At 41.5% G+C, this 26,933-nt stretch overlaps 1 protein-coding gene across 7 annotated transcripts in view; it reads left to right on the top strand.

Annotated features, from left to right (window-relative positions):
• The window catches only part of caska (calcium/calmodulin-dependent serine protein kinase a), a 211,220-nt gene extending 192,163 nt beyond the window's left edge, over positions 1 to 19,057 (top strand). For 4 of the 7 annotated variants that reach the window (XM_078409215.1, XM_078409214.1, XM_078409211.1 and 1 more), the window contains 3 exons: positions 4,111 to 4,313; positions 10,026 to 10,109; positions 17,027 to 19,057. In XM_078409215.1, coding sequence (XP_078265341.1) covers positions 4,111 to 4,313; positions 10,026 to 10,109; positions 17,027 to 17,203 — 464 coding nt within the window. In that variant the 3' untranslated portion in view covers positions 17,204 to 19,057. The remainder of the gene's footprint in view (positions 1 to 4,110; positions 4,314 to 10,025; positions 10,110 to 17,026) is intronic. The other 3 variants (XM_078409216.1, XM_078409217.1, XM_078409212.1) reach the window with 1 other exon arrangement.
• The last annotated feature ends 7,876 nt before the right edge of the window (positions 19,058 to 26,933 follow it).

The raw sequence follows: 26,933 nt of genomic DNA, 5'->3' as shown, positions 1-26,933 counted from the left end.
TGAGGCAGAGAATTCCACAGATTCACAACTCTCTGACTGAAAAAGTTTTTCCTCATCTCAGTTCTAAATGGCCTACCCCTTATTCTTAAACTGTGGCCCCTTGTTCTGGACTCCCCCAACAATAGGAACATGTTTCCTGCCTCTAACGTGTCCAACCCCCTAATAAAAAAAAATCCAAAATAGCTTTATTTGTCATTCGTACAGAACGAGATTACTTAGCCAGCAGTACAAAAAAAAAACACAAGACACAACCCCAACACAAGCATCCATCACAGTGACTCCAAACACCCCCTCACTGTGATGGAGGCCAAAAACTTCCCCTCTCTCTTCCCCCATGCCCCTCCCACGTACAGACAACTCGACCCATACCGAGGCGACCGACCCGCACAGCCCCCGCAAGGAGATGGAAAGTCCACGCGGCCGAGCCGCACCGGGTGCTGGAAAGTCCCGCGGCCGAGCCGCGCTGGGCGCTGTTCAGTCCCGTAGCCGCGCCGCACCGGGCGATGGAAGGCTCCGCGGCCGAGCCGCACCGGGCGCTGTTCAGTCCCGCGGCCGAGACGCGCCGGGCGATGGAAGGCCCCGCGGACGCACCGGGCGCTGTTCAGTCCCGCGGCCGAGCCGCACCGGGCGATGGAAGGCCACGCGGCCGAGCCGCACCGGGCACTGTTCAGTCCCGCGGCCGAGACGCGCCGGGCGATGGAAGGCCCCGCGGACGCACCGGGCGCTGTTCAGTCCCGCGGCCGAGCCGCACCGGGCGATGGAAGGCCACGCGGCCGAGCCGCACCGGGCGCTGTTCAGTCCCGCGGCCGAGACGCGCCGGGCGATGGAAGGCCCCACGGACGCACCGGGCGCTGTTCAGTCCCGCGGCCGAGCCGCACCGGGCGATGGAAGGCCACGCGGCCGAGCCGCACCGGGCACTGTTCAGTCCCGCGGCCGCGCCGGGCGATGGAAGGCCCTGCGGCCGAGCTGCACTGGGCGATGGAAGGCCCCGCGGCCGAGCCGCACCGGGCACTGTTCAGTCCCGTGGCCGAGCCGCACCGGGTGATGGAAGGCCCCGCGGCCGAGCCGCACCGGGCGCTGTTCAGTCCCGCGGCCGAGCCGCACCGGGCGATGGAAGGCCCCGCGGCCAAGCCTCGCCCCGAGGAAGAGACCTAAAAAAAGAAAGATTCCCCCCCCCCCACACACATACACCCCCCCACACATACCCCCCCCCCCCCCACATACACAACCAAAACAAAACACCCCAACACCAACACACAAACAAAAAGGACAAAGGACAAACAGACTGCCAGCGAGCCGCAGCCGTTAGGCGCCGCCACACGTCACAAATAATCTTATACGTTTCGATAAGATCTCTCATCCTTCTAAATTCCAGTGTATACAAGCCTAGTCGCTCCAGTCTTTCAACATATGATAGTCCCGCCATTCCAGGAATTAACCTAGTAAACCTACGCTGTACGCCCTCAATAGCAAGAATATCCTTCCTCAAATTTGGAGACCAAAACTGCACACAGTACTCCAGGTGCGGCCTCACTAGGGCCCTGTACAACTGCAGAAGGACCTCTTTGCTCCTATACTCAACTCCTCTTGTTATGAAGGCCAACATTCCATTGGCTTTCTTCACTGCCTGCTGTACCTGCATGCTTGCTTTCAGTGACTGATGCACTAGGACACCCAGATCTCGTTGTACGTCCCCTGTTCCTAACTTGACACCATTCAGATAATACTCTGCCTTCCTATTCTTACCACCAAAATGGATAACCTCACACTTATCCACATTAAACATAGTGTCAATCTGCCACTATGATTTGGTTCATTATTAGACTACTATTTGTTGAGCTTCCTGGACATTAGACTAAATAAAACTCTTCTGAGTTAAATCATCTGTGTTCAATACAATTGTTAGAATATTTGGAGACACAAGGAACTACAAAAAAAGATGCAAAGTGCTGGTGCAAAGTGACTCAACAGGTCAGGCAGCATCTCTGGAGAACATATATTGGTAATATTTCAAGTCTGAAGAAAGGTCCAGATTCAAAACGTCACCTAAAAATGTTCTCAAGTGATAGACAATAGGTGCAGGAGTAGGCCATTCGGCCCCTCGAGCCAGCACCACCATTCAATGTGATCATAGCTGATCATTCTCAATCAGTCCCCCGTTCCTGCCTTCTCCCCATACCCCCTGACTCCACTATCCTTAAGAGCTCTATCAAGCTCTCTCTTGAATGCATTCAGAGAATTGGCCTCCACTGCCCTCTGAGGCAGAGAATTCCACAGATTTACAATTCTCTGACTGAAAAAGTTTTTCCTCATCTCCATTCTAAACCCCTTACTCTTAAACTGTGGCCCCTGGTTCTGGACTCCCCCAACATTGGCAACATTGTGATGCTGCCTGACCCACTGAGTTACTTCAGTACTTTGTGTTTTTTATTAGAATATTTGGTGGTTCTCTGCAGTGAAAGACCAGTGATATTGACCAAAATGGAAAAGGGGCTCTTCAGTCGATTTTTCTTTGTGGGTTAGGAAAAGTGGGTAGAAAGTAGGAACAAAATTGCCACTGTTGATCACTATCCAGTGGATTATCTTAGTGCACTGGAAACCACAACCTCTCCTGGCACCCCAATCTTTACCTTGTTCACACAGAAAGAATGTCAATTGATTCAAATAACCTTCGGATGCTTGACTTATCCAAAATTCCCTTCCTCAAATTAATCTGTATCACGTCCTGCTTGCCAATTAACCCAAGGCTCACTGACTGGCTTAATTTATCAGCATCTCCAATTTAGAATTCTTATGCTTGAATCTTCATTCCACATTCTTCTGAGGACCAGATCTCTGGCATTCATGTCTGGTGATGCAAAGTTATACAAGAAGTCCAGATATGTCCTTAATAAGGCCAACGAAAAGGCTAAAAGGGATTTTTGCTCCAAATTGGAGGACAAGGAGAATGTTCGGCAGCTGAGGCAGGGCTTGCATGCTGTCACTTCCCACAAGGGGAAATCAGGGGGCAGCTCAAGCAACAGTGAAGCATCACTCCCAGATGAGCTCAATGTGTTTTATGCACACTTTGATAGGGAGAACACTCATGTGCCTTCCCGGGCCTCTGTAGCAGATGTTTTTTTTAATCTCAGTCAGAGGCTGAAATTTGTTTTTTGTTATTTATTATGGGTTTTACAGAGTACAATGTTTGAATATCTGTTGTGCTATTGCAAGTAAGAACTTTATTGTTCCGTTTCGGGACATATGACAATAAAACACTTTTGACTCTCGATCCCTTCATGGCCTTGGATTCCCTTTTCCAGCTCTACATATTCTCAGACTTCTGTCTTCCTCTAATTTCAATTTCTTATGTATCTCCTACTTAATTTACAATCAAAGCCCCAATCTCTGCAATTTTTTCCCCAAACTCCACCTTTCTTTCACTCCTCCATTAAAATCCACTTCAACACATGCTGAACTTTTAGTTTCTGCTTTTAATATTCCTTTAGCTTGGTGTAGTTTTTTTCATCTGATTACATTCCTATGAAAAATCTTGAGTTGATTTACGATGAAAGACTTATATGAAAGTTGTCATTATTGTCAGATGTTACTTGGCCTCCATATCCTAGAAAATCTGATTGTTTTGTCCTAATCTGTACTATGCTTAAAGGGTTTCATGCTAAAATAATAAAACACAAAAAAATGCTTCAAATGTGGTTTCACTTTCAAAGGGTTACATTGTTTGTCAGGGGGGAAGTATAATATGAGCTATTATAAGAAAATAACTGCAGATGCTGGTACAAATCGAAGGTATTTATTCACAAAATGCTGGAGTAACTCAGCAGGTCAGGCAGCATCTCGGGGGAGAAGGAATGGGTGACCTTTCGGGTCGAGACCCTTCTTCAGACTGAGCTATTGATTTAAAAAGGCCCTGCTTTCAGGGAAGAAATTGTATTGTTATTTTCTCAAGGCCAATTAAGAATGAGCAATAAAAGCCGAGTAGCCACAGTCACACATGACGCATGTATCAATGGTCAGAAATCAATGGTGAATCAACCAGGCATGAGTTGGAATTCAAATTTTCATCACTGCTCTATATGTCACTAATGTAAGGTTATTTTTTTTTCATAGACACTACCAGACCTGCCAGAAAAGATGAAGAAAATGGCAAAAATTACCATTTTGTTTCACATGATCAAATGATGCAGGATATTTCCAATAATGACTATCTGGAGTATGGCAGTCATGAGGATGCAATGTATGGAACAAAGTTGGAAACGATACGCAAAATCCATGAACAAGGACTCATTGCAATTCTAGATGTTGAGCCACAGGTCAGTAAAATAATTGAAAATATCATCATTCTCCATAAAGGCCTTGTTTGTTCCACCGTATTAATGCACTGGCCTGACTGTTGCTAGACTTTCTGTCATAACAGTGGTGTTGCAAGTCAAGTTTCAATGTGCAGTTTGTTCTGCAGTACCTATAAACTGCTTTTGTTTGCAATTGTTGGGTTTTTCAGCCATTCATCATCTGTTTACTTATGGGATAATTGAAAGGAAAGACGTGTAGGTTATGTAAACTGGCTTTCTAATAATTGTCACAACCTGGAAAAAATCTCTGGTTTGCCAAAACATTGTTTGCAGAATAGAACATCACTTGGTAAAATGCCCAATACATTATTGAGCTGATCAGTGATCAAATAATACTCTCAATAAATCACTGAACCACACAAACCAAGAAGGCCCTTGAATTGCTGCTAAATTGGTCTATTATTCCTGAGTACAGAAGTGCTGCTACAATTGCACTCTGTGGGACGGACTTTGGAGATGACCTTGAGTATGTGGAAACCGCTGGTGGAAGGAGTGTGTATAGAGACACCGGAGACTAGATGCTGGAAACCTGAGCAAAAAACAAACTGCTAGAGGGATTTGTGGGGTCAGGCATTGTCTGTGGTGGAAAATGGAAAGACGCCATTCCAGGTAAGAACCCTTCTTCAAGAAATCTGCCCATTTCCCTCTGCAAATGCTGCCTGAGCAGCTGAATCATTCCAGCAGTTAGGTTTTAGAACTGTATATAGACTTCAGTTGAGGAAAAGAATGGGTTCACAATGGCCACCCGAGGTGTATTATTGGGCCAGTTTGTGCTTACCTTGCTATTTACCAATACCTTTACTTCCTCAGAAAACTAAGGCAGTTCAGCAAGTCTCCAATGACTCATAGCAACTTCTACAGATGCACTGTAGAAAATATTCGGGTACATCACATCTTGGTTTGGCAATTGCCCTGCCCAAGACTGCAAGAAATTGCAGAGAGTTGTAGCCCAGTCCATCACACAAACCAGCCTCCCACTACCCCCATCCCATCAACTCATCTACTCCATGCTGCCTCCAAAAAGCAGCCGATATAATCAAGGACTACTTGTATCCTTGATTATACTTAGGGACTGTGCTGAACAGCTGGCTGAGGTATTCACCAGGATCTTTAACCTGTCGTTATCTCTGGCTACGGTCCCCAAGTGGCTGAAGTCAGCTACCATAGTGCCAGTGCCGAAAAAGACAAAAATCACCAACCTGAACGACTACCGTCTGGTTGCCTTAACTCCTATAATCATGAAGTGCTTTGAAAGGCTGGTCCTCTCACACATCAAATCCAGCATCCCTGCCTCACTGGACTCGCATCAATTTGCATACAGGGCAAACAGATCCACAGACGACGCCATCTCTCTGGCTCTTCACACTGTCCTGACTCACCTGGAGAGACAGGGCACATACGTGAGGATGCTATTCATAGACTATAGCTCTGCCTTCAACACTGTCATCCCAACCAAGCTCATCACCAAACTCCACCAACTAGGCATCAGCTCATCATTATGCGACTGGATCCTGACTTTCTTGATGGAGCGACCGCAGGCAGTGAGAATGGGCCCGCACCTGTCCTCCACTATCACCCACAGGGCTGTGTTTCGAGCCCCATGCTCTACTCCCTATTCACACACGACTGTGTTCCTGCATTCAACACCAACACCATTGTCAAGTTTACAGACGTGCAGTTTTGGTCTCCAAATTTGAGGAAGGATATTCTTGCTATGGAGGGCGTGCAGCGTAGGTTCACTAGATTAATTCCCGGAATGGCGGGACTGTCGTATGTTGAAAGGCTGGAGCGATTGGGCTTGTATACACTGGAATTTAGAAGGATGAGGGGGGATCTTATTGAAACATATAAGATAATTAGGGGATTGGACACATTAGAGGCAGATAACATGTTCCCAATGTTGGGGGAGTCCAGAACAAGGGGCCACAGTTTGAGAATAAGGGGTAGGCCATTTAGAACGGAGATGAGGAAGAACTTTTTCAGTCAGAGGGTGGTGAAGGTGTGGAATTCTCTGCCTCAGAAGGCAGTGGAGGCCAGTTCGTTGGATGCTTTCAAGAGAGAGCTGGATAGAGCTCTTAAGGATAGCGGAGTGAGGGGGTATGGGGAGAAGGCAGGAACGGGGTACTGATTGATAGTGATCAGCCATGATCGCATTGAATGGCGGTGCTGGCTCGAAGGGCTGAATGGCCTACTCCTGCACCTATTGTCTATTGTCTATTGTCTATTGACACAACGGTGATCGGGCTCATCACCAACGGTGATGAAACGCACTACAGAACCTGGCAGACTGGTGCTCAGATAACAACCTGTCCCTAAACATCTCTAAGACCAAGGAGCTGATCATCAACTTCCGAAGGTCACATAATGGGGAATACGCTCCGATCTTTATCAACGGGGACAGTGTGGAGAGAGTGTCCAGCTTCAAGTTTCTGGGCACACACATTTCTGGGCACTCACATGGTCCACTAACACCGCTGTGCTGGTCAAGAAGGCGCAGCAACGACTGTTCTACCTGAGAACACTGAAAAAGTGTGGTCTGCCCCAACAGCTGCTGACGACCTTCTACCGCTACATCATAGAGAGCATCCTAACGTATGGCATCCCTGTGTGGTATCTCAGCTGCACGGAGACAGAGAGGAGAGCTCTTCAGTGGGTAGTCTACAGAGCTCAGAAGATTATCGGGACACAGCTACCAGCCGTGGAGGGCATCTACAATACACAATGCCTCAGGAAAGCCACCAGCATTCATAAAGACTCCTCACACCCCTGCAATAGTCTGTTCGAACTTCTACCATCTGGCAGACGCTACAAGACCTACGCCCGCACCTCCAGACTCAGGAACAGCTTCATCCCCAGTGCCATTACTGCTCTGAACCGGTCCTGCTGAGTCAGATGGTCACGTCGCACACCGACCCGGCACAGACCTATTTGCACTTTATTCTGTTTTAACTGTTTCTAATTTTGTTTCTCTGGCTTGTCTAAAATTCTGTTGATTAGCTAATTAATTTATTGCATCGTATGGAAGTCGCATTCCCAATCTCGTTGTACCCCTGTACACTGACAATAAAGATATATTGTATTGTATCCCAGTCATTCCCGTTTTCCATTCTCCTTTCGGGCAAATAATGCAAAAGCTTGAAAGCATGTGCCACCAGATTCATGAACAGCTTCTTTCTTGCTGTTGTCAGATTACTGAATGCTCCTCTCATAAGCTTAGGATGTAGTTTGGATCTCCAAACTTTTCTCTATAACTGAATGCCATAACAATATAACATTACATTCTGCACTCTGGTATTTTCTCTTTGAATTACTGTTATACATGTGCATGATTTGATAGGATAGTACACAAAGTTTTTCACTGTATTTCAGTATAGGTGACATTAATAAACCAATACCAATCAATGCCCAGTACGGCTCAGATCACCAAGGGTATGTTGAGATGTGGATGTCTGAGACATGCTGACACATCAGATATTCCATTCCACCACTGGGATCAATATTGAGTTCAGGAGCTGGGCAGTAACATGCTTGGCTTTATACCACCATTGGCTGGTGATCTTCATTTGGATGGGTTTCTGACTCTTGGGGAGGTACTTGTGTTATTTTCTCTTTTATTTCATTTTAATACATTTAGTTATTTGTTAGTGTTTAAAGAATTTTAATTACATTTCAGTATATATTTTAATGGTTTTTGTTTTTAATTATTTAAATCTATTTGAATAAGGTTATTATGTATCCACCCATTCGAGGCATTCAAAAACTATTCAAAGGAATTTGGCATAGTTGTCATGAGAGTGTTCTGTGGGACTCAGTGGTATGCCCTTCTGAGGCACAATTGCACTTGGAGTTTTGGGAGACTTTTTAGGTTTGTTCCTCTGTGTCTGGAAATAGCAAATCCGGGCAACAAATCCATGCAATCACGTGTCCAGGGCAACGCAGCTCCGTCCAATTTCGATGAAGTACTAGAGGGTAGCCTCACTATAATTGAGCCACAAAATTCTCAATGCTTTTAGGAAAGCAGGAGGGGGAAATATATCGCAAAATACTGTGATTAAACACATCATTTAATTGTACAGCATTTATAGCAATTTCATATTTTCTGCAATGTATGAGAGAGCAGGTTTCATTATGCTGTAAAGTAAAAATAAGCATATTTTATTTATCCAATTAGAATTACAGATTACTTTAAAATTGAACAAATGAATTCAAATCAACTTACCATAGCTTAAATTTTAATTAACTATTTTTCATTGCAACAAAACAAAATGCATTGCTCCTATGGTAATGAGAATTGCTGTTAAAAAGGTATTGGAGACAGAGAGACTCATGGCATTTAAGTATCTAGAGGACCACTGGAAAGCAAAGAAGGCCGTGGGTCGTGTGGTAGAAAGTGTAAGTAATATGGATACTTAATGATCAGCACGAATGTGATGTGCCGAGGCGTTGTATGACCGTATCATTCAATAATTAATTCTTAAATTTCTAAAAAGCTCAGAATGTTAACCCATTATTCCCAGATTTGATCTTTGAGCTGTAATGGGGTACCTGACCTAAGAATACAGCATATTCATTTGCTCCTTCCCTACTAGACAGTATGCTTGTATCTAAAAGCTTGACTAGGCCTGAACAAACAGTCTAGCAAAATTGTTCACTTGTCTCACACATGAAGAATTACCACCTAAACAAGATTCACGGAGGAAGACTTGTATCAGTGGAATATTACACAAGTTAAAAACTTCAGCGTGAAAATGGAAGAGAAACTTTACATTTTAAAATGTTCAGAGTTTCTGTTTCTGCCTTGACTGTATTTCTATTTTCCTATGTATTTTGTGAACAGAGTTTTTAAGGTTATATTTTGAAATCTCTCTTAACTAAATTGTCTTGGGGCAAAAAACATTGTTTTTGGTGTTTCATGCACATAGGATCCTAGGAAGAACTGAAAGGTGTATGAGATTTTTATTCACACAAAATCTATTCATTTTGAAGTAGCTGGAAATCATATAAAATGATTATCATTGGACTTATCTCCATTCAGTCCTTGTAAAATCTCATGCTTTGCAACTATACTAAGATTTGAAACCTACTTCTACAATATTGTGTAAAAAAATTGAGGACTTGTTTAGGGGAGTTAATAATTAAAGGTGTTTGAGAGAAATTAAGAATGTGAACAAAATAACTTAATTTGTCTGCTCCTGAGTCCATTCTGTTTTATTCAAGTTTGATAATTTGATCTGCTTCAGAGATCAACAAAGTTGTATCAGACAGTCTAGTGCCCATGATGACTATCTTGTGTTGTATTGTTGGTCGACAAATATGTTCTAATTTTTAAATACAAGTCTTGCCCTATGTAGGTTTAAAAAAAAGTCACGTCAAACAATTGTCTTAAATATCATCTTAATACTCGTCTTGTTCTTGCTTTCATTTAAATTTCCTGAAGTGAACAGAAGGTTAAATAAGTGCGCAACCAAACTTTGACCTTGTTGCAAATGAAGTTCTACCTTATTACTAAGGATACATTTTGTTCTTCCGTTAGGGCTGAGAGATTCAAGTATTGCACATTTATGTGATTGAAATACATGAATGCAGTATTTGAGGTATGTGCTTGTCCATACCATTGGATTAATTTAATATTCAACTCCAGTCTTTACTGAGCATCAAACTTATCTCCCACAGGCACTAAAGGTTTTGAGAACTGCAGAATTTGCTCCATTTGTCGTTTTCATTGCTGCCCCGACTATTACTCCTGGCATGACTGAGGTAAGAAAGAAATATAACAGTTTTATATCTAGTGAAGTTCTCTGTTCTGCTATGTTTTTATTAGTTAACTGAAACTGAAGTACATGAATTCCAATAATTAGAGACAATCATTCAACTTAAGAAAATTTGTTCCTGTTAAACCTTTCAAATGTAGCACTTATTGTCACAGCTATAGCTGAACAAAGTCTATTAGGACAGACAGGAACACTTTGTTTAGCAATGCTATCAATAACGTTTTTTCGAAAGGTGTTCAGGATTTTAGTTTTCTCAGGCTGATGCATGTGTTGAGTCCAGAAGACTAATATGCCGGTTGAAAGTCAAGATCTGTTCTTCAAGTTTATGTTAAGCTTCAGTGGAATGCTAACAGGCTGAAGATATGGTGAGGGCACAGTGATTAAGACATTGAGCTAGCAATGTGGAGGCCTAGTCCATGGACACAAGTTGAAATCCCACAATGGCAGCAGTAGGGTATAAATTTAGTAGATTGAACAATGTGGGATTAACTAATCTCCATAATGGCCATCACAACCACTTCTTCTTAAGCCCTTTGCTCCTCTAGGGAGCATAGGCCATTGACAAATGTCCTCCACCTCACTCGGTTGTTGGTGGTTCTTTCGAGATCTCCCCAGTTGAGCCCACTCCCAGCAAAGCTGTTCAAGATCCAGTTAACATTTCTGCCTGGACACCTCTTCTCCACCTGTTCCTGGGGCGACCTCTTTTCCTTTTTCCTTGGGGGTTCCATTTCAGGGCTTGCCGGGTGATGTTTGTGGCAGGTTTTCTAAGGGTGAGTCCAATCCAACCATTTTCTCCTTCGAATTTGTACGTCAATGGGATCCTGGCTTGTTCTTTTCCACAGGTCCACATTGCTTACTTTGTTTCTCCACCAGATGTTTAATATTCTCCTGAGGCAGGTGTTAATGAATGTTTGCAGCCTGTTTGTTGTGTGTTTTGTTGTTTTCCATGTCTCTGGTCCATACAGCATCATCCGCTTCACATTTGAGTTAAAGATGTGTATTTTGGTGTTGATTGAGATGTGTTCTGAGCTCCAGATCTTCCTGGGCATGTTAAACACCACCCTATTGATTCTGCTTTTTATGTCTGCATCTGCCCCTCCGGTGGTGTCTACAACACTGCCTAGGTATGTGAATGTTTCTACCTGCTCTAGGGCAGTGCTGTGCATGAGGATCACAACCACTGGAGTGCCATAATAGTTGATTTGGTTTACAAATGACCTTGAGGGGACAAAGTTTACTGCTATGGATCAGAAATCACAAATGCCCAACCAAATTTCACTTGGTTGGGCATTTGTGATTTCTGATCCATAGCAGTATGGTTAACTAACCTCTGAGATAGTCTTTCAGTTGAATCAATATTAATCTAGATGGGCCAACCCCCTTCAACCTAGACACTGAATTCCTACGCAGCAAAGCTGTTCAAGGTCCAGTTGACCATGCAACCTCATGAACATCTGTGGTCTGGTACATAAATTTGGATACCAATTCCACAGATTAAGCAATCAATATACATATAATTTACTTACATAAATATATAATGCAATCAACCTGGTAGGCTCCTCCAATATAATCCCAACACACATCCTAAAGTCTTGTGGCAGCAGGATAAGGGCAAGATATCCTCCTCGTGATTATAACCCATCCCCTTCCTCAGCTAATGTAATAGTGCTTCTCTATGTTGAGTAACAATTAGAAGTGCTGAGAGTAACGGACAATAATATACTCCAAAAGAGAAAGATCATTCTGAAGAATGACTGAGTAACACCACCACTGATCCAGCTGGTCAAACACTGAGGACATAAATATCAGACTGGCAGTAAATGACACCATCATCAGCTGCTTCATCAATAACTTCTTCCTACCTTCAAGTAAAAGGTAGGAATGTTTACTGATAATCATATAATGTTCAATTCCATTTAGAACACCTCCCCAAATGAACCGCCATTCACATATGCAAAAATAATATTTACACTACTCAGTGGTGCCAGGCTGCCAGTGATCATCTTCAACATGAGAGAATCTAACCACCTACCTATGATATTACTATCGCTAAAGCTTTGTTAACAAAAACCTGTGGGTTACCACTGACTAGCAACTCCATTGTACCAGCCACCAAATAAACATGGCGTCGTGTGTATTATGCTGCAAGTGACTCTCAAAACCCCCAAAACCTTTCCACTGTCAACAAAGCAAGAATAGGATTGAATACTGTCCATTTGCCTGGATGAGTACATCTCACAGCACCAGAAGGTTGATGTCAACAAGAACAGCCACCACATTAATCATTGATTACTTCCACCCCTGGCTCACCATGACTCCAATATGTATCATCCACAAAATGGACCACAATTATTTTCTTGGGTTACTCTGACAGTGCCCCAATAAGTCACAAAAACCACCAAGAAGAACAATGACAGCACATGGAAGGAAACCTTCTGCCAGTTCTCCTCCAAACCACTCACCGTCCTCACTTTGAAAAGCATTGTTTTTTCTTCATTATCACTAGTCTAAATTCCTCGAACTCTCTCCCCAGCAATCCTTCACTAGAAAGACCACAGCAGTTCAAGAAAAGGCTCACTATCTGATCACCAGGTTTACAAGATTGCCCATTGGTGCTCTGATCAGAAAAAATAATATTTTTTCAAGGTTTCAAGGTCAGTTTATTATCACATGTACCAATTAAGGTACAGTGAAATTTGAGTTACCACACATCCACACTAAGTGAAAAGTAACAAGACACACAACCACATAAAAGTTAACATAAACATCCATCACAGTGGATTCCACATTCCTCACTGTGATGGAAGGCAACAAAGTTCAATCTGCTTCCTCTTTGTTCTCCCGCGGTCGGGGCAGTCAAACCATCCTCAGTCAGGGCGATCAAAACCCACACAGTCGACGATCGGAGCCCCCGTCAGGGTGATCGAAACTCCCGCGTCGGGGCGGTTGAAACTCTCTCCTTGGCATGGAGCTCCCGAGTCAACCTCTTCTTACCAGAGACCGCAGGCTTCACTATGTTAAAGTCCACAGACCCCGCGGTTGGAGCTTCGATCCCCGGCAAAGGGATCGCAAGCTCCGCGATGTTAAAGTCCCGCAGACTCCTGCGGCTTGAAGCGCCGGGTTGTTCTCCAGGAAAGGCCGCCAACTCCACGATGTTAGGCCGCAGTGCAGACGGAGATACGATACGAAAAAAAATCGCATCTCCATCGAGATAAGAGATTGAAAAAAAAAATCCCCCAACCCCCCCCCCCACATAAAACAAACCAAGGAACACTAAAACATACTTTTTTAACACATACTAACAATAACAAAAAGAAGAAAGACAGACAAACTGTTGACGAGGCAGCCACTGCTGGTGGCGCCACCCGGTGTTTGCAAGATAACGGAGAATTTATAATGGGAGTAGTTTGGTGAAATAAAGTGACAAGTGTGTGGAAGCTTGGGGTCATGTTTGTGAGCTGAATGGAGGTGTGCAGCAAATTGGTCACCCAATTTGTTTGGTTTTCTCTGCATTGTGGCAATGTAAATAGGAAATACCAACTTGAAAGAACAAATAAATTGCTCATTTACTGTGAAACTATTTTGGAAGTCCTGGACGTGGGAATAGAGAAGCTACGTGCAAGTGCTCTTTTTGTATGGGAGGGTGAGCGATATTACAGAAGTGAAAGTAGATGTTGATAATGGGGAGGATACAGAAGCTTGGTTCAAAGTCAAATCTGATGTAACTGTGAACAAACAACTTTATTTTATATATTAGGACCACGGAAGGTGATGGTACCTTTGAGCAGTACATGGAGTTTTTGGATGGACTGACGATAATGGATTTGCTTATCTTAATGTTCATTTGGAGGAAATTTTACTTGATTTCACTTAAATAGTCATCATGACAACACAGATTGTCAGGAGAAATGCTGATGAGATTATTGTCTTGGACCTAGAGTCATAAGGCTTTTGAATAATTTTGCTTGTAGGACACATTGAGGATGGGAAAGTTTCAGAAAAATATGTCTGAAAGTTTTGGTCTCCAAATTTGAGGAAGGACATTCTTGCTATTGAGGGAGTGCAGTTCACGACGTTAATTCCCGGGATGGCTGGACTGTCAAATCTTGAAATGATGGAGCGCCTGGGCTTGTATACACTGGAATTTAGAGGGATGAGAGGGGATATATTAAAACATATAAGATTATTAAGGGATTGGACACGCTAGAGGCAGGAAACATGTTCCTGATGTTGGGAGAGTGCAGAACCAGGGGCTGGAAAAGAAACTTTTTCACCCAGAGTTGCGAATCTGTGGAATTTTCTGCCTCAGAAGGCAGTGGAGTCCGATTCTCTGGATGTTTTCAAGGGAGAGTTAGAGCTCTTAAACAAGGGATATGGGGGGAAGGCAGGAACGGGGTACTGATTGTGGATGATCACCCATGATCACAGTGAATGGTGGTGCTGGCTCGATGGGCTGAATAGCCTACTCCTGCACCTATTGTCTATTGTCTAAAAGAAATGTTTACAACATTATTTTTTTCTAAGGTTCAAGGGCAGGTTTGTGCAAATCCATGATTCATTTCTTTTGCACAGTTTCCAGCAATCTTTCAGGAACTTCTGAGGATTCTGTGAAATAGTGCCACGTTATCACAAGATTTATATATGTAAATCATTGCTCACTGATTCTGCCAGTACTAAACAAATTCATTTACCATAGGGCAGCTAGTCATTAGAAACAAGACTGTTGCACTGGTGATTGACTATGCCGTTGATTCCCGATGTTATCCAATCCATCAATTTTATCAACTAATTCTGGAGCAGCATTATTGCAGTTTCAGTCAAAGCAGTTGTGGTTGAAAGCAGCAGCAGTGGGAACCTAATGGGTGTGGAGGATTGAGGGCAAATAGACCTTTGAGGAAAGAGTTTGCAGCGAAATAACTTGGTAAATTTGATACTTTGTAAGAGACAAATTAAATTTATAGCGCTTACTCTTCTGCGTGTATCTTCAGTCTTTGCCTTTATTTTTTGTTTTTTCTGACCTTTTATTATTTAAACTCATATTTTATGTTCATTTTCTTACTTCCTTTCTGATTTTTACATAGCTCCCAAGGTGGTGCAAAAAGCTACCTGTAAGTATTTTTATTAGACAGGGATGACTGAAAATGGCAATTTAGTTTTTGTAATTAGTGATGCCATAGTCATCCTTGAGAAATTTTTGGTTTTATTCAAGGTGGTTATTAGAACATTGAGTAAAAGTTGTTGTTGTACTATTTTACTTTTAGGCCTTTTAATCACATTATGGAGAAAATCAGCCTTGCTTGCAAAAAGATATCCATTGTTTCTGATGACATTAGTTAAGTTTCATAAAGATTTTCCTGAATCTTTTGATGGCCTTCTTGAACTTATTTTTTTGATTTATCTAGTCCACAGATATACACTAATTTGTTAATGAGCTTTGCTGATCAAATAAAATCTTAAAATAAAAAGATGCATTATATTAGTTGAGTAAATGCTGTGTAGTTCAACTTGAGAAACATATTTTGCATACTTAGAAATGCCTTGTATTATAATTTTCATTTTAACCAATTTCAATAAGCTAATTGTAGACACAAGGAACTGCAGATGTTGTTGGAGTAACTCAGTGGGTCTGAAGTATTGTCCCAACCTGAAATGTCGCCTATCCATGTTCTCCAGCGATGCTGCCGGACCCACTGAGTTACTCCAGCACTTTGTGTAAGTCGATTGCTGCTTTGCCAGATTAATGTAGAATTTATTGATAACTACAACTTGCATTTTATATTGAGAAAGGTTGAGTTATTTCACAGCTGAATGGGGAAAAAACAAATATTGGGGCAGAATCAATAATGGAAAACCATCAGTTCCATGGAGACCTGCCAGCTGGTGGCAATGCGCTTGGCAATGCAGCCTAGACATGTGCACCGGCACAAAGCAACACCGAAGTTGGGAATGTGCTGGCAGTCAGATATGCTTTTGACCTCTTGATCTGATTAAATCCAGCAGTGTTCATAAACTGCTCATCGCAGGGTGCATCTGGTGAAACCCCATTCTCTTGAATGGTGTCACCAACCTTTATCTGAAAAGTACATTGGTAGGGATTTGTTCACTCTTTATTTCAAAATATATATATTTTTAAGTAATCAGTAGCATTTTTGTATGTTTGCCAATAAATGCTTTTTAAATATCTTTTTTTTAATTGTTTTTTTGTCAGCATTGGCAGTGAGAGGTCTAATAAATAGGGGGATCCTTCACACCTTGCCATGGTGCTATTGGTTATTGGGATTAAAAAACATATGATCGACTGCCTCTGAGAGATGTCATCTCCCTATTTTAAAACGTTTTGTGAGCTTTTTTGCAGTTTGCTCCCACTCTCTAGATAATTTACTCATAAATATGAGAATAACTTCAGAAATATATGTTTGGCAGCCCCTCTGTGTTGTCCATGCCCCAACTTTCAGACATGAGCACCTGGTTTCTGAATTTAGACATCATAGTCTAAGTAATGGGCTTGTACCTGATAGTTTTGCTGTACTATCATGCTTAATCACAAAATTGCAGCAAAACTAATACCAGTTAATCAATCATGCATTAAGCAGATTTGTTTCTTATGGTGAAACTGATCAGAAAACATTTCAAACCATAAGCTTAATGAACTTGTGATTGATTAGGAAGAAATGTCTTAAAGCTTCACACTAAAAATTTTGTAGGGTTTTCTGTGTATCGTGTGTTTAATTGGACTGGTTGAGAAAAAAAAAATCAGTCTTCAATAGAATATAAACTGTTGCAGATACTGAGGAGGTCAAGCAGTCCATGAGGAAAAGGCTGATATGAATGTACTTGAGTGTGGAAAGAAGCTAATTTAGTTGGGCTCCAATGGTTGAAATTCAATGTCTTTCTATTCTTCAGGATGAATCTCTTCAACGTCTACAGAAGGAGTCAGAAATTCTACAGAGAACATATGCACACTACTTTGATCTAACTATAATCAACAATGAAATAGATGAGACCATCAGGCATCTGGAAGAAGCCATTGAGCTTGTGTGTACTACACCACAGTGGGTTCCTGTATCCTGGGTATATTAAGAACTGGAGAAACCATGAACTTTATCATTCCCTAGCAACACCCGACGTTAGACTTTGTAAATGACCATGCATCAAATCTTGCCCCTTATAGACTGCTTAGGATTAGTGTGCCCTAATTTTTTTAAACTATTGTTATGTCCTTCTAGATGGATGGAGAGAGAAAATATCAAACTCTGAAAATGACAGTGTCCCTTTTTAAAATATGTGAGGCTGTGCTTCCATTATTAAAATCAGATCTATACATGCATCCTGCTCTATAAACATTGGGAAATACCATAGATCTGTATTGCTATTTGAACAGTTGTTTGTACTAAGTTTTAAGTAAGCAAGCTTTAAACACAAATTTATCACACAAATTTTCTTTTCCAAATAATGGATCTGCTGAACTTTAAAACTGCAAATAGCTTGCCTATGTTGCTGCCCGTTTGAAATTTAATTTCACATGGCTGGTATTGTATAATAAATTCTGATATTACATCTTCCGATGCCCCCAAATAACAAGTCAAAGAATAATTGGTACAAGCTTCAACCAATATTTTACATCTGCAAAGTTACAAATACCTGCAGTCATTTTTTGAGGTTGGATATAGTAGGTGTATTAAATAGATGTGATTTTTTTTCACAAACAGGTCAAATTTAATAGAGGGGATACTGTCATTTACAATTTAAAATTGTACAAACATTTTAGAAATTTGAATCAGGTTTTACTGCATGTGGAGTTACAGAATTCATGCTGTTGGTGTATCTGTGTTGGAAACTGTATTCTACAGCAACGTACATTCCATTTGTTGGAAAAATTACCCAAGGGAATTATTATTCAAAAAAATTGTAAACCTATGCACATCCCTTGCATTGTGGGCAAGTTTATAAATGACTGATTTTTAATCATGTAGTGAAATGTGTTTGTACTTTGTTGCAATTTAATTTGTTCTAAGGGGAAGAATTAGCAATTTTACCATTTCAGATATGTGTCGTCTTTGAATATAAATATTTTAATTATGTTCCGTCTGGAAAAATGGTTTAATTTTTATCATTGAATTATATGTATTAAAATGCACAAATTTTACTAAAGAAATACTGTGCAAAAAAAAGATAGTTTGTGGTCAGATACAAGCAGTTCAGCTCACGTCACAACTTCATTCAAACTGGCCTGCAGTGCTACTGAAGATGACAACACAAAAAAATCGCGATTGGACTTTTTTTTTAAAAAAGCTTCCCTTTATGTGGTCAGATTTTTTCCGTTTTTATTTCCTAATTGTCATTCTTCAAGCTTATATGAAGGTTGACCTCACCCAGCCATGTTAAATTGAACAAGCTGCAATTATTGCCCTTCAGTACAGCTGCCTAAGACATTATTGTGTTTCAATTACAGGGCTGTAAGTTCTATACTTTTGTAACTGGTCAGTGGTAAGACCAGTGTGGTGCTGGCCATCGGGAACTGAACAGTACCTCTGGTCATGTAATATAAAAATGAAAATACTGTGGAAAAATGTAAAAGAAAACGAAGCACAATTTCACAACTGGAATTTATTGAGCATTTTACTATTTTCTGGAGTCCATTCCGGTTAAGAGAAAATAGTATTTTATAAAACTGTTCCCATCAGGATTTTAGAGCACAGAGGAATGCATTGTTTGCCTTAAGACATTTTGTAACTTAATTCCTGCTTTCTTTGATGTAATGCCATTCCTAACAGTATTGAAAGGAGATTTACATATCTGTTATACATTTCAGAAAATGCGTATTGTTCAACATTGCATAAATGCCGTGGATGCTTTCGTGAAACACAATTGGCAATGGAAATCTGTATTAAAGGATAAGTGGTACAGTTGAGATCCTTGAATAATTGAAAATGTAGATCAACTGAAATGGGAATATTTTATTTTTAACCTATTTTACTGAAGTCTGAATAATTTTATTGCAGTACTTTTGCAACCACAAACTGCAACTAAACAGATTAACTACAGTAACAATGGAACTATTACATTTTCATCTTCATTCAGGTGAGTTAATTTTAGAAAATATACACAGGTATTGATTTAACTGTCAGAGAACACTAATCCCATAGGAAAACGAGAGGAATCATTCACTGTGACTAAATAAACATAGCACAAAAAGTAAGGAAATTTGTGTTTGGTAGATTATTTCTTTGCTGTAGCAATGCTTCTTGGCAATAAATCTTATACCGTTGGAAAGCCTGTTTATTTCCCTTTTAAATGGTGCCACATTTGTAAGGAACATGCATTTGTGGGATGAGCAGCAGAGCTGAGTATATGGGTTGCGCCCATGAAAAATTTGCCAAATCTTCTCTGCCAATGCCAAACAGCTTATTCTGCCATTGACTCTTGTTCGGTGTTGTTTGGTGGATTGCATGATTGAAATCTGAAGAAACAAGACATATTGGCAATTTAACAATTTATTCATTTAATAAACAGGAGCCACAGTAGCGTGTGGAAGAACCATACACAGCCATAACAGCCTGGCACCTCCTCCTCATGCTGGTCACCAGCCTGGTCACACACTGTTGTGGGGTGGCATCCCATTCTTGTCAGCACCTGGGGGTACCAGAAGCTCAAAACAAGAGTCAATAGCAACAGCAGAATAAGCTGTTTGGCATTGGCAGAGAAGATTTGGCAAATGTTTCATGGGCGCAACCCATATACTCAGCTCTGCTGCTCATCCCACAAATGCATGTTCCTTACAAATGTGGCACCATTTAAAAGGGAAATAAACAGGCTTTCCAACGGTATAAGATTTATTGCCAAGAAGCATTGTTACAACAAAGAAATAATCTACCAAACACAAATTTCCTTACTTTTTGTGCTATGTTTAGATGGGGAAAAATATAAAGTTAAATCTTTATGATAAGCAAGATGAGAATATTTTTTAGTTGTGCCAGAGAAAACAATTTTAAACCTTATATTTGCATGTTGATGATGTTGATAGTATAATATCAATGAGGGATAAATTAGATGAATAGTGTAGATAATTTAACTGCAGGAAGGTAGGTCTGTGATGCAATCATGCCATTTTCTGAATCCTTCTCTGCAAACATGTTTCAAAGTTATCCAAGTTGGCTGAAGCCTATTTTACTTTTCTTTTACTTTTACATACCAGTCCATTTGAAAATGATCAGAATTTTTAAAAAACAGGAGTAAGGTTTTTCACTGGCACATTAATAACCAAAAATAAGGTGTTAGAAACTTAATACTTTGAGAGCAAAATCACCCAGATACTTCTTTCCCCCAGTGGTATAATCTGCATGACTTGAAATTGCTTGGCACTGTGAAGCAATGATAAATTGAAAATATTTGTCTGATAATCCAATTACATAAACTTATCTTAGTATCATGCAATTGAAGCAGTTTTTCCCTTCTTCCCCCACCCCTCAATGAGTTAAGCACAATATTGACTAGTTCCCTGTAAGTGGCGATACAAGTACATAAGATGGTGAGGAAAGCTTTTGGCATTCTTGCCTTTATCAGTCAGCGCATGGAGCACAAGCATTATGACATGTTGTACAAGTAATTGCTGGGACTGCACTTGGAATATTGTGTGTAGTTGCAGTTATCATCTGAATTGATAGTTGGCCTCAGTTCTGGAAAACTTCACTCTCTGAGGAGACTTCATTCATATGGAATGTTGGAAGGATGCATAAAAGATTTACAATGTTACTGGGATTGGAGCTAGGAGTGACTGGATCGGCTGGGATTTTTTCCTCCCTGGAACATAGGAGGCTGGAAGGTGACCTTACAGTGGTATATAAAATCATGAGGTAGGCAAGATGAAAGGCCACAGTTTTTTCACAGGATAGGCGAGTCTAAAACTAGAGGACAGAAACTTAAGAAGGAAAGTTTTAAAGGGACCAGAGCGGTGCAACTTTTTAACACACAAGGTGGGTATGTGGAAAAATCTGCCAGAGGTAGTGGTAGAAGCGGGTACAATTAATTGGACAGATCTGTGGGCAGGGAAAGGTTTAAAGGGATATATTGGCCAAGGGCAGGTAAAAAGTTCATTTTGTTATTTCGGGACATGACAATAAAACACTTGACTCATGAAATGTGGCTAACTCAGGCAGGCAACTTGTCGACATGGACAAGCTGGGCTGAAGGATCTATTTCTGTGCTGTATAACTGACTATTTTTGAGTCATTTGTTATAATCAATTTGACAATAATTGTAGACATCTTAGATGTAATTACTGTTTGCTGTGGTCACTCTCACTTCTGAGGCAAAATTATGAGCTGAAGCCACAATTCAGAGATGAATATTTCATCTGAATTGATAGTTGGCCTCAGTTCTGGAAAACTTCACTCTGAGGAGACTTCATTCATATGGAATGTTAACTCCATCTGACTTTACAATTGTAGATGAAAGATTCCAGGGCACAATTCTAAGAGGAAGTTTACCTCACAAAAAGAAATTGTTTGGTATGACTGATTACCCAAAATGTTTTGTTATTGTAGAACCTGCTCTGCACAGATTTAAAACTTTAATTTCCTTACATTAGAAGAATGAGTGCATTTTGTGGGATTCTCGGGAAATCAATTGACTCTCAGCTCTTCTCATGATCTCTGCTCAGTCTTGAACTGCCTACTGCCTTTGGCACTTTAAGGCAGCACTGTGTATCCTGACTACAGGTAGTATAAGAAGATAACTGCAGATGCTGGTACAAATCAAAGGTATTTATTCACAAAATGCTGGAGTAACTCAGCAGGCCAGGCAGCATCTCGGGAGAGAAGGAATGGGTGACTTTTCGGGTCGAGACCCTTCTTCAGACTGGTGCTGTCTGCACAGAGGTTTGTACTTCTCCCTATGACCGTGTGGGTTTTCCTCCAAGTGCTCCAGCTTCCTCCCACATTCCAAAGACGTGCAGGTTTGTAGGTTAATCTACGGGTCAGCGAGGACTCGGCCAATGGGCTTGTTATCTTAAATTTAAACTAAACAGTTACTTGCTCAACGTCTTCCTCCTATCCTTGAGTAACCAATGGAAGTATCTTTCCATTCTTATCTGTTAGAGTCTGAGAATATTCTACCATGGTCTATCTTTTGCATTCTATACCATTATGTCTGGATTTTGAGAATTTATTCTTACCACTTCCTATTTTTCATTCGCTATGGTTGATCAATGGTCAACGTGGATGTGGGAGGCTCAGTGGATGTGGGTACCTCAGAACGTGGCAATTGGAACCTCGTTATTTAAAGTTGGAGGCAAACAAAATGGGGAACTACAGATGAGTTAGCCCAACATTGACAGGAGGGAAAATACTTGCGTATTATAAAGAATGTGATAATAAATGACTTAGAAAATGGCAACATAATTAACCAAAGTCAACATGGATTTATGAAAAGGAAATCTTGTGTGACAAACCTGACGGTTTTTGAGAATGCAGAATAGATAACAAAGACTAAATGTAAATGTTTTAGATTTTTTATAAAGCCTTTAATTTTGCACACCAACTGCATCAGTCTGAAGAAGGGTCTCGACCCGAAACGTCACCCATTCCTTCTCTCCCGAGATGCTGCCTGACCTGCTGAGTTACTCCAGCATTTTGTGAATAAATTGAACTGCATCAAGTAAACTGGTTTGGAAGTAATATGCTGGCAAGAATTGAAAATTGAGCAGTAATAAGGTCTACTAGAATAAGGTGGACCCATTGGGTCCAAACCTCTCCTGAGGGAGCAACTCACCCCTGCCCCGGCTCCGGGCGGCCATCTCATCTAAACCTCTCCTGCAACCCTCCCCCAACTGACGACACTCACCCACTCTCCCCCAACTGACGACACTCTCCCCCCTTCCTCCCCTGCCCCTCCTCACCCACTCCATCCCCCCCCCCCCCCCCTCCATGCTTAGGGGCTCTCCAGCACCAACTGCGCATGCACGGACCCGTTGGGTTCCCATTGTGACGTCAAACTCGTCTGACGGCCAGGGAAGATAGAAAAGTGATTTTTTTAAACTTTAAAATGTGAATGACTTTAAATATATAACACCAATTTGAATGAAACTTCCTCCAGCCCACCCCGGGACAATGGTGAGCAAGGTGGGCCTAAAAGTGTCACGCTAACGTGTATCGTTTTGGCTGTATTTCAGGATCAAGCAAACTGACAAACCACCAAGATGAGAGTTTTAGTAATAGAGAGAGATTGTTAGGAGCAAGCTGTAGTGTTTCTAAATTGACAATGATTAAGAAGGTTGTCAGGTTGACAATGATTAACGTCTGCCATAGATGGAGTTCAGTAAACTGATTCCTATGCTGGACTGTCCTGAGGAGAGATGGGGTAAACTTGTTCTTTTTCAGGGCTCAGAATCCCAGGATTGGATGTGCAGCAAGCCATTTAAACCTGAGACAAGAAGGACCTGTAGAAGCCAAGTTTGTTGAATAAGGTCATAAATGTTTAGAGACCGAGAACATTAAGATGCAGGGAAGAGAGGGTAGTGAGGAAAATCAACTATGATCATGGGTTGATGCGCCAAATTACCTATCCATGCACCATGTTTCTATGGCTGGTGACACTCAAATCCACTTTACCAGACGTGGCTCAATCCCGATGTTGTTTCTGGGTCCTCGACCTCCCCGCAGCCATTACCCAGACAGGGGCCCAACAGCCCAGCCCGCTCCCCGGCTGCGCAAGCCGCCGCGGCTCCCGTCCGTTAATATGCAGATGAGCTCTGACCTCGGGACCAGTCAGGGAAGGGGCGCACGAGGCCCCTGCCCGGGGGAGGCTCGAACCGGAGCCGCGAGCGAGGCTGGTCTTCGCTGGTCATTGCGGGGCCCACCATTCAACACCCGGGAGACACTGGTGCTGGAGGAACTCATTAGCATCCGCGGAGGGGAAATAGACGACGTTTCGGGTTGAGACCCTTCTTCAGACTGATCTCACTCATTGCGGTCCCTCACCCAAAAGTGTTTCTTCATGAGCAAAACATGGTGGGCGGAGACCCACCGACCAGCAGCGGACATGGAGGGGAATGGAACGCATGAACATTACAGGTAACAAATCTGGTGTTTCAGTCTCTTTCTGACTGCTTGCTTCTAATTCATCCCCGGTTCTGTTCCCAAATCCATTCTGTGCTTGAAGCAGTCAACCTGTGTTCCTTGAAACCTCGTGCTAATTCTGCCTGCCATTGGCAGTCACTACCGTGTGCGAGCCACTGTGGTTGCAACCTCTACATCTTCAAAAACAATAAAATGACAATAATTGTCATAAAATAATGGCAGTTGTCATCATTTGTATTAGTTTGGCGTTAACTTTCCAGTTCCAGCCGCTTGGGATACAGAATTCGTTCTGTTGTAATTTATGTGGAAAGAAAAGTAAATAAATCAGCACGATTTTTTTTTTCAATTCAAGTCGCTACAGGCTATTATTGGGGGGAACACAACTACTCCCCCCCCAAGTGGGGCCTGTATTCAGCAATGCTATAAGGATAATGCATTTGAGTGGCATGCATGGACTTGCAGAGAGCTTTTGATAATTAACAAAGATGAAGCAATCTATATACTAAAACTCGTTTGTTTGTTTGTTCCTGAACAACACAATACCGTCGTCCCTTTGGTGCTAATGGAAGAAGTTTCATTGAAATCGGTGTTATATTTTTTAAGTTATTCACATTTTAAAGTTTAATTATATCTCCTAGGGAGAGGGGGTTGAGGGGGATGGAGTGGGGGGGAGGGGAGGGAGGAGGAGGGGAGGGGGAGAAGAGGGTTCTGCATCAATGCAGGAGAGGTTTGGGCCCAGCGGGTCCACTTGGTCTAGTCATTAAAGGGACATTGACAGGATGGAAGGAAAGCCGACTAACAACAGAGGGTCAATGTGAATGATAATTTTTAGTCTGAAGGAAGGTGAATTGAGGTGTTATCTATATACTAAAACTTTTGTTTGTTCATGAACTACAGCCAAAACGGTACATGATGGTACTTGGGATACGGGAAAGTATAACAAACATTTTCTTTGGAATGGGGAAAGCTAATGGGAGTTTTAACAGTAGCATATAAAAAATGGAGATACAAGAGACTGCAGATGCTAAAATCTTGAGCAAAAAAAGAGGAACTCTGGGTCAGGCAGCATCCATGGCGAGAAATGGACAAACAATGTTTCGGGCCAGGAAACTTTAGTCATATAAAAATGGACAAAATGAAGACTGGGAAATTATTTCCTGTAATATAGGGATCAATGACGAGTGATCACAGGTTTCAAATAATGGGGAAGAGAAGTAAGAAGATCTTTTTTTTAAATGCTCAATGTGGTTGGAATGCATTGCCTGGAGATGTTGTGGAGGCACCTCCATTAAGGGGTAGTACCCAATTGGATGAAGGAGACCAAATTACATGAATTGGCTAATGCAGCCGTTAGCTGCCAGCTCGAAACTATTGGATGGGTATTCAGGGAATTGTTGGATGGTTGATGTACCTATCACTTTGGTTTCCAGGATATCCTAGTTCAATGTATCTAAAATATAAACCTAATTTATAGTAAATGGAAGATTTTTAAAGAATTTGTGTAACTATAATGTAAAGATTCTGCCTCCGTAAAAAGCTAGTTTCAATATTTTCCTTTTAAATGTACTACCATTTTAATCAGACATATGAATGTCTGATTGATTTTATAATCTTATACAGACGTATAAAATTCTAAAAGGACTGGACATGCTAGATGCAGGAAAAATGTTCCCAATGTTGGGGGAGTCCAGAACCAGGGGCCACAGTCAGTCACAGACCACACATAAAGGGGAAGCCATTTAAAACTGAGGTGAGAAGAAACTTTTTCACCCAGAGAGTTGTGAATTTGTGGGATTCTCTGCCACAGAAGGCAGTGGAGGCCAATTCACTGGATGAATTTAAAAGAGAGTTAGATAGAGCTCTAGGGGCTAGCGGAATCAAGGGATATGGGGAGAAGGTAGGCACGGGTTACTGATTGTAGATGATCATCCATGATCACAATGAATGGTGGGTGCTGGCTCGAAGGGCCAAATGGCCTCCTCCTGCACCTATTTTCTATGTTTCTAAATTAACAGTTCCAGCTTACCTCAGTCTAAGCATTCCTTTGCATCTTTTATCTATTGCTTTTGGACAAACAAAATAGATTTGTAATGCAATGCAGTCAGACCAATCCTTCTATACCGTTGTTGAATAATGGATCAGAACATTAATCCCTAAAAGTCATGCACAGAGGATCAAATGGTTATTGTGACCACCATTTAGTCCACATCTGGTGCCTTTTACTGAGGAAAGCATTAATGTATTGGATTTGAGCAGATGAATGCATGCAAGAAAACATACAATGTTGGATGTAATAAATATCCGTTAAAACACGTAACAAATCGCAATGTATCCTGTGTTCACAAGCATGTCGTACCATGGTATACACATTAATAGAATGAAATAGAAAACCTAAATATGTACCTGCAACATCAATGGTGGTTCTGGTCTATTATTATAAAGTAAGGTTTTTATAAATAACACGATTCAACCAAAATTTAGAGTTAACTGCAAAATCAGTTCTGATAATCCATGGTGATCAGTTGTTGAGATTTAAAACAAAATGAAGTTGGGATGTTGTACGGTAAGATCAGATGTATGAGCAGCTTTATAATTCCAAGAAACCAGTTGCACAGAAAAAGTTCCCAATCTAAACAAAGGCTACTCTGAGCTTCTGTTGTAATCCCAAACTCCAGCAATGTAGAATGTTTTTTTAAGGGACACAGAGCATTGGGATGAATTACATCCGACTCCAA

Source organism: Rhinoraja longicauda, chromosome 12, assembly GCF_053455715.1.
Source record: "Rhinoraja longicauda isolate Sanriku21f chromosome 12, sRhiLon1.1, whole genome shotgun sequence".
In the NCBI taxonomy this organism is placed as follows: Eukaryota; Metazoa; Chordata; class Chondrichthyes; order Rajiformes; family Arhynchobatidae; genus Rhinoraja; species Rhinoraja longicauda.
The sequence above is the reverse complement of the archived record's forward strand: the minus strand, read 5'-3'. Positions and strand labels throughout refer to the sequence as shown.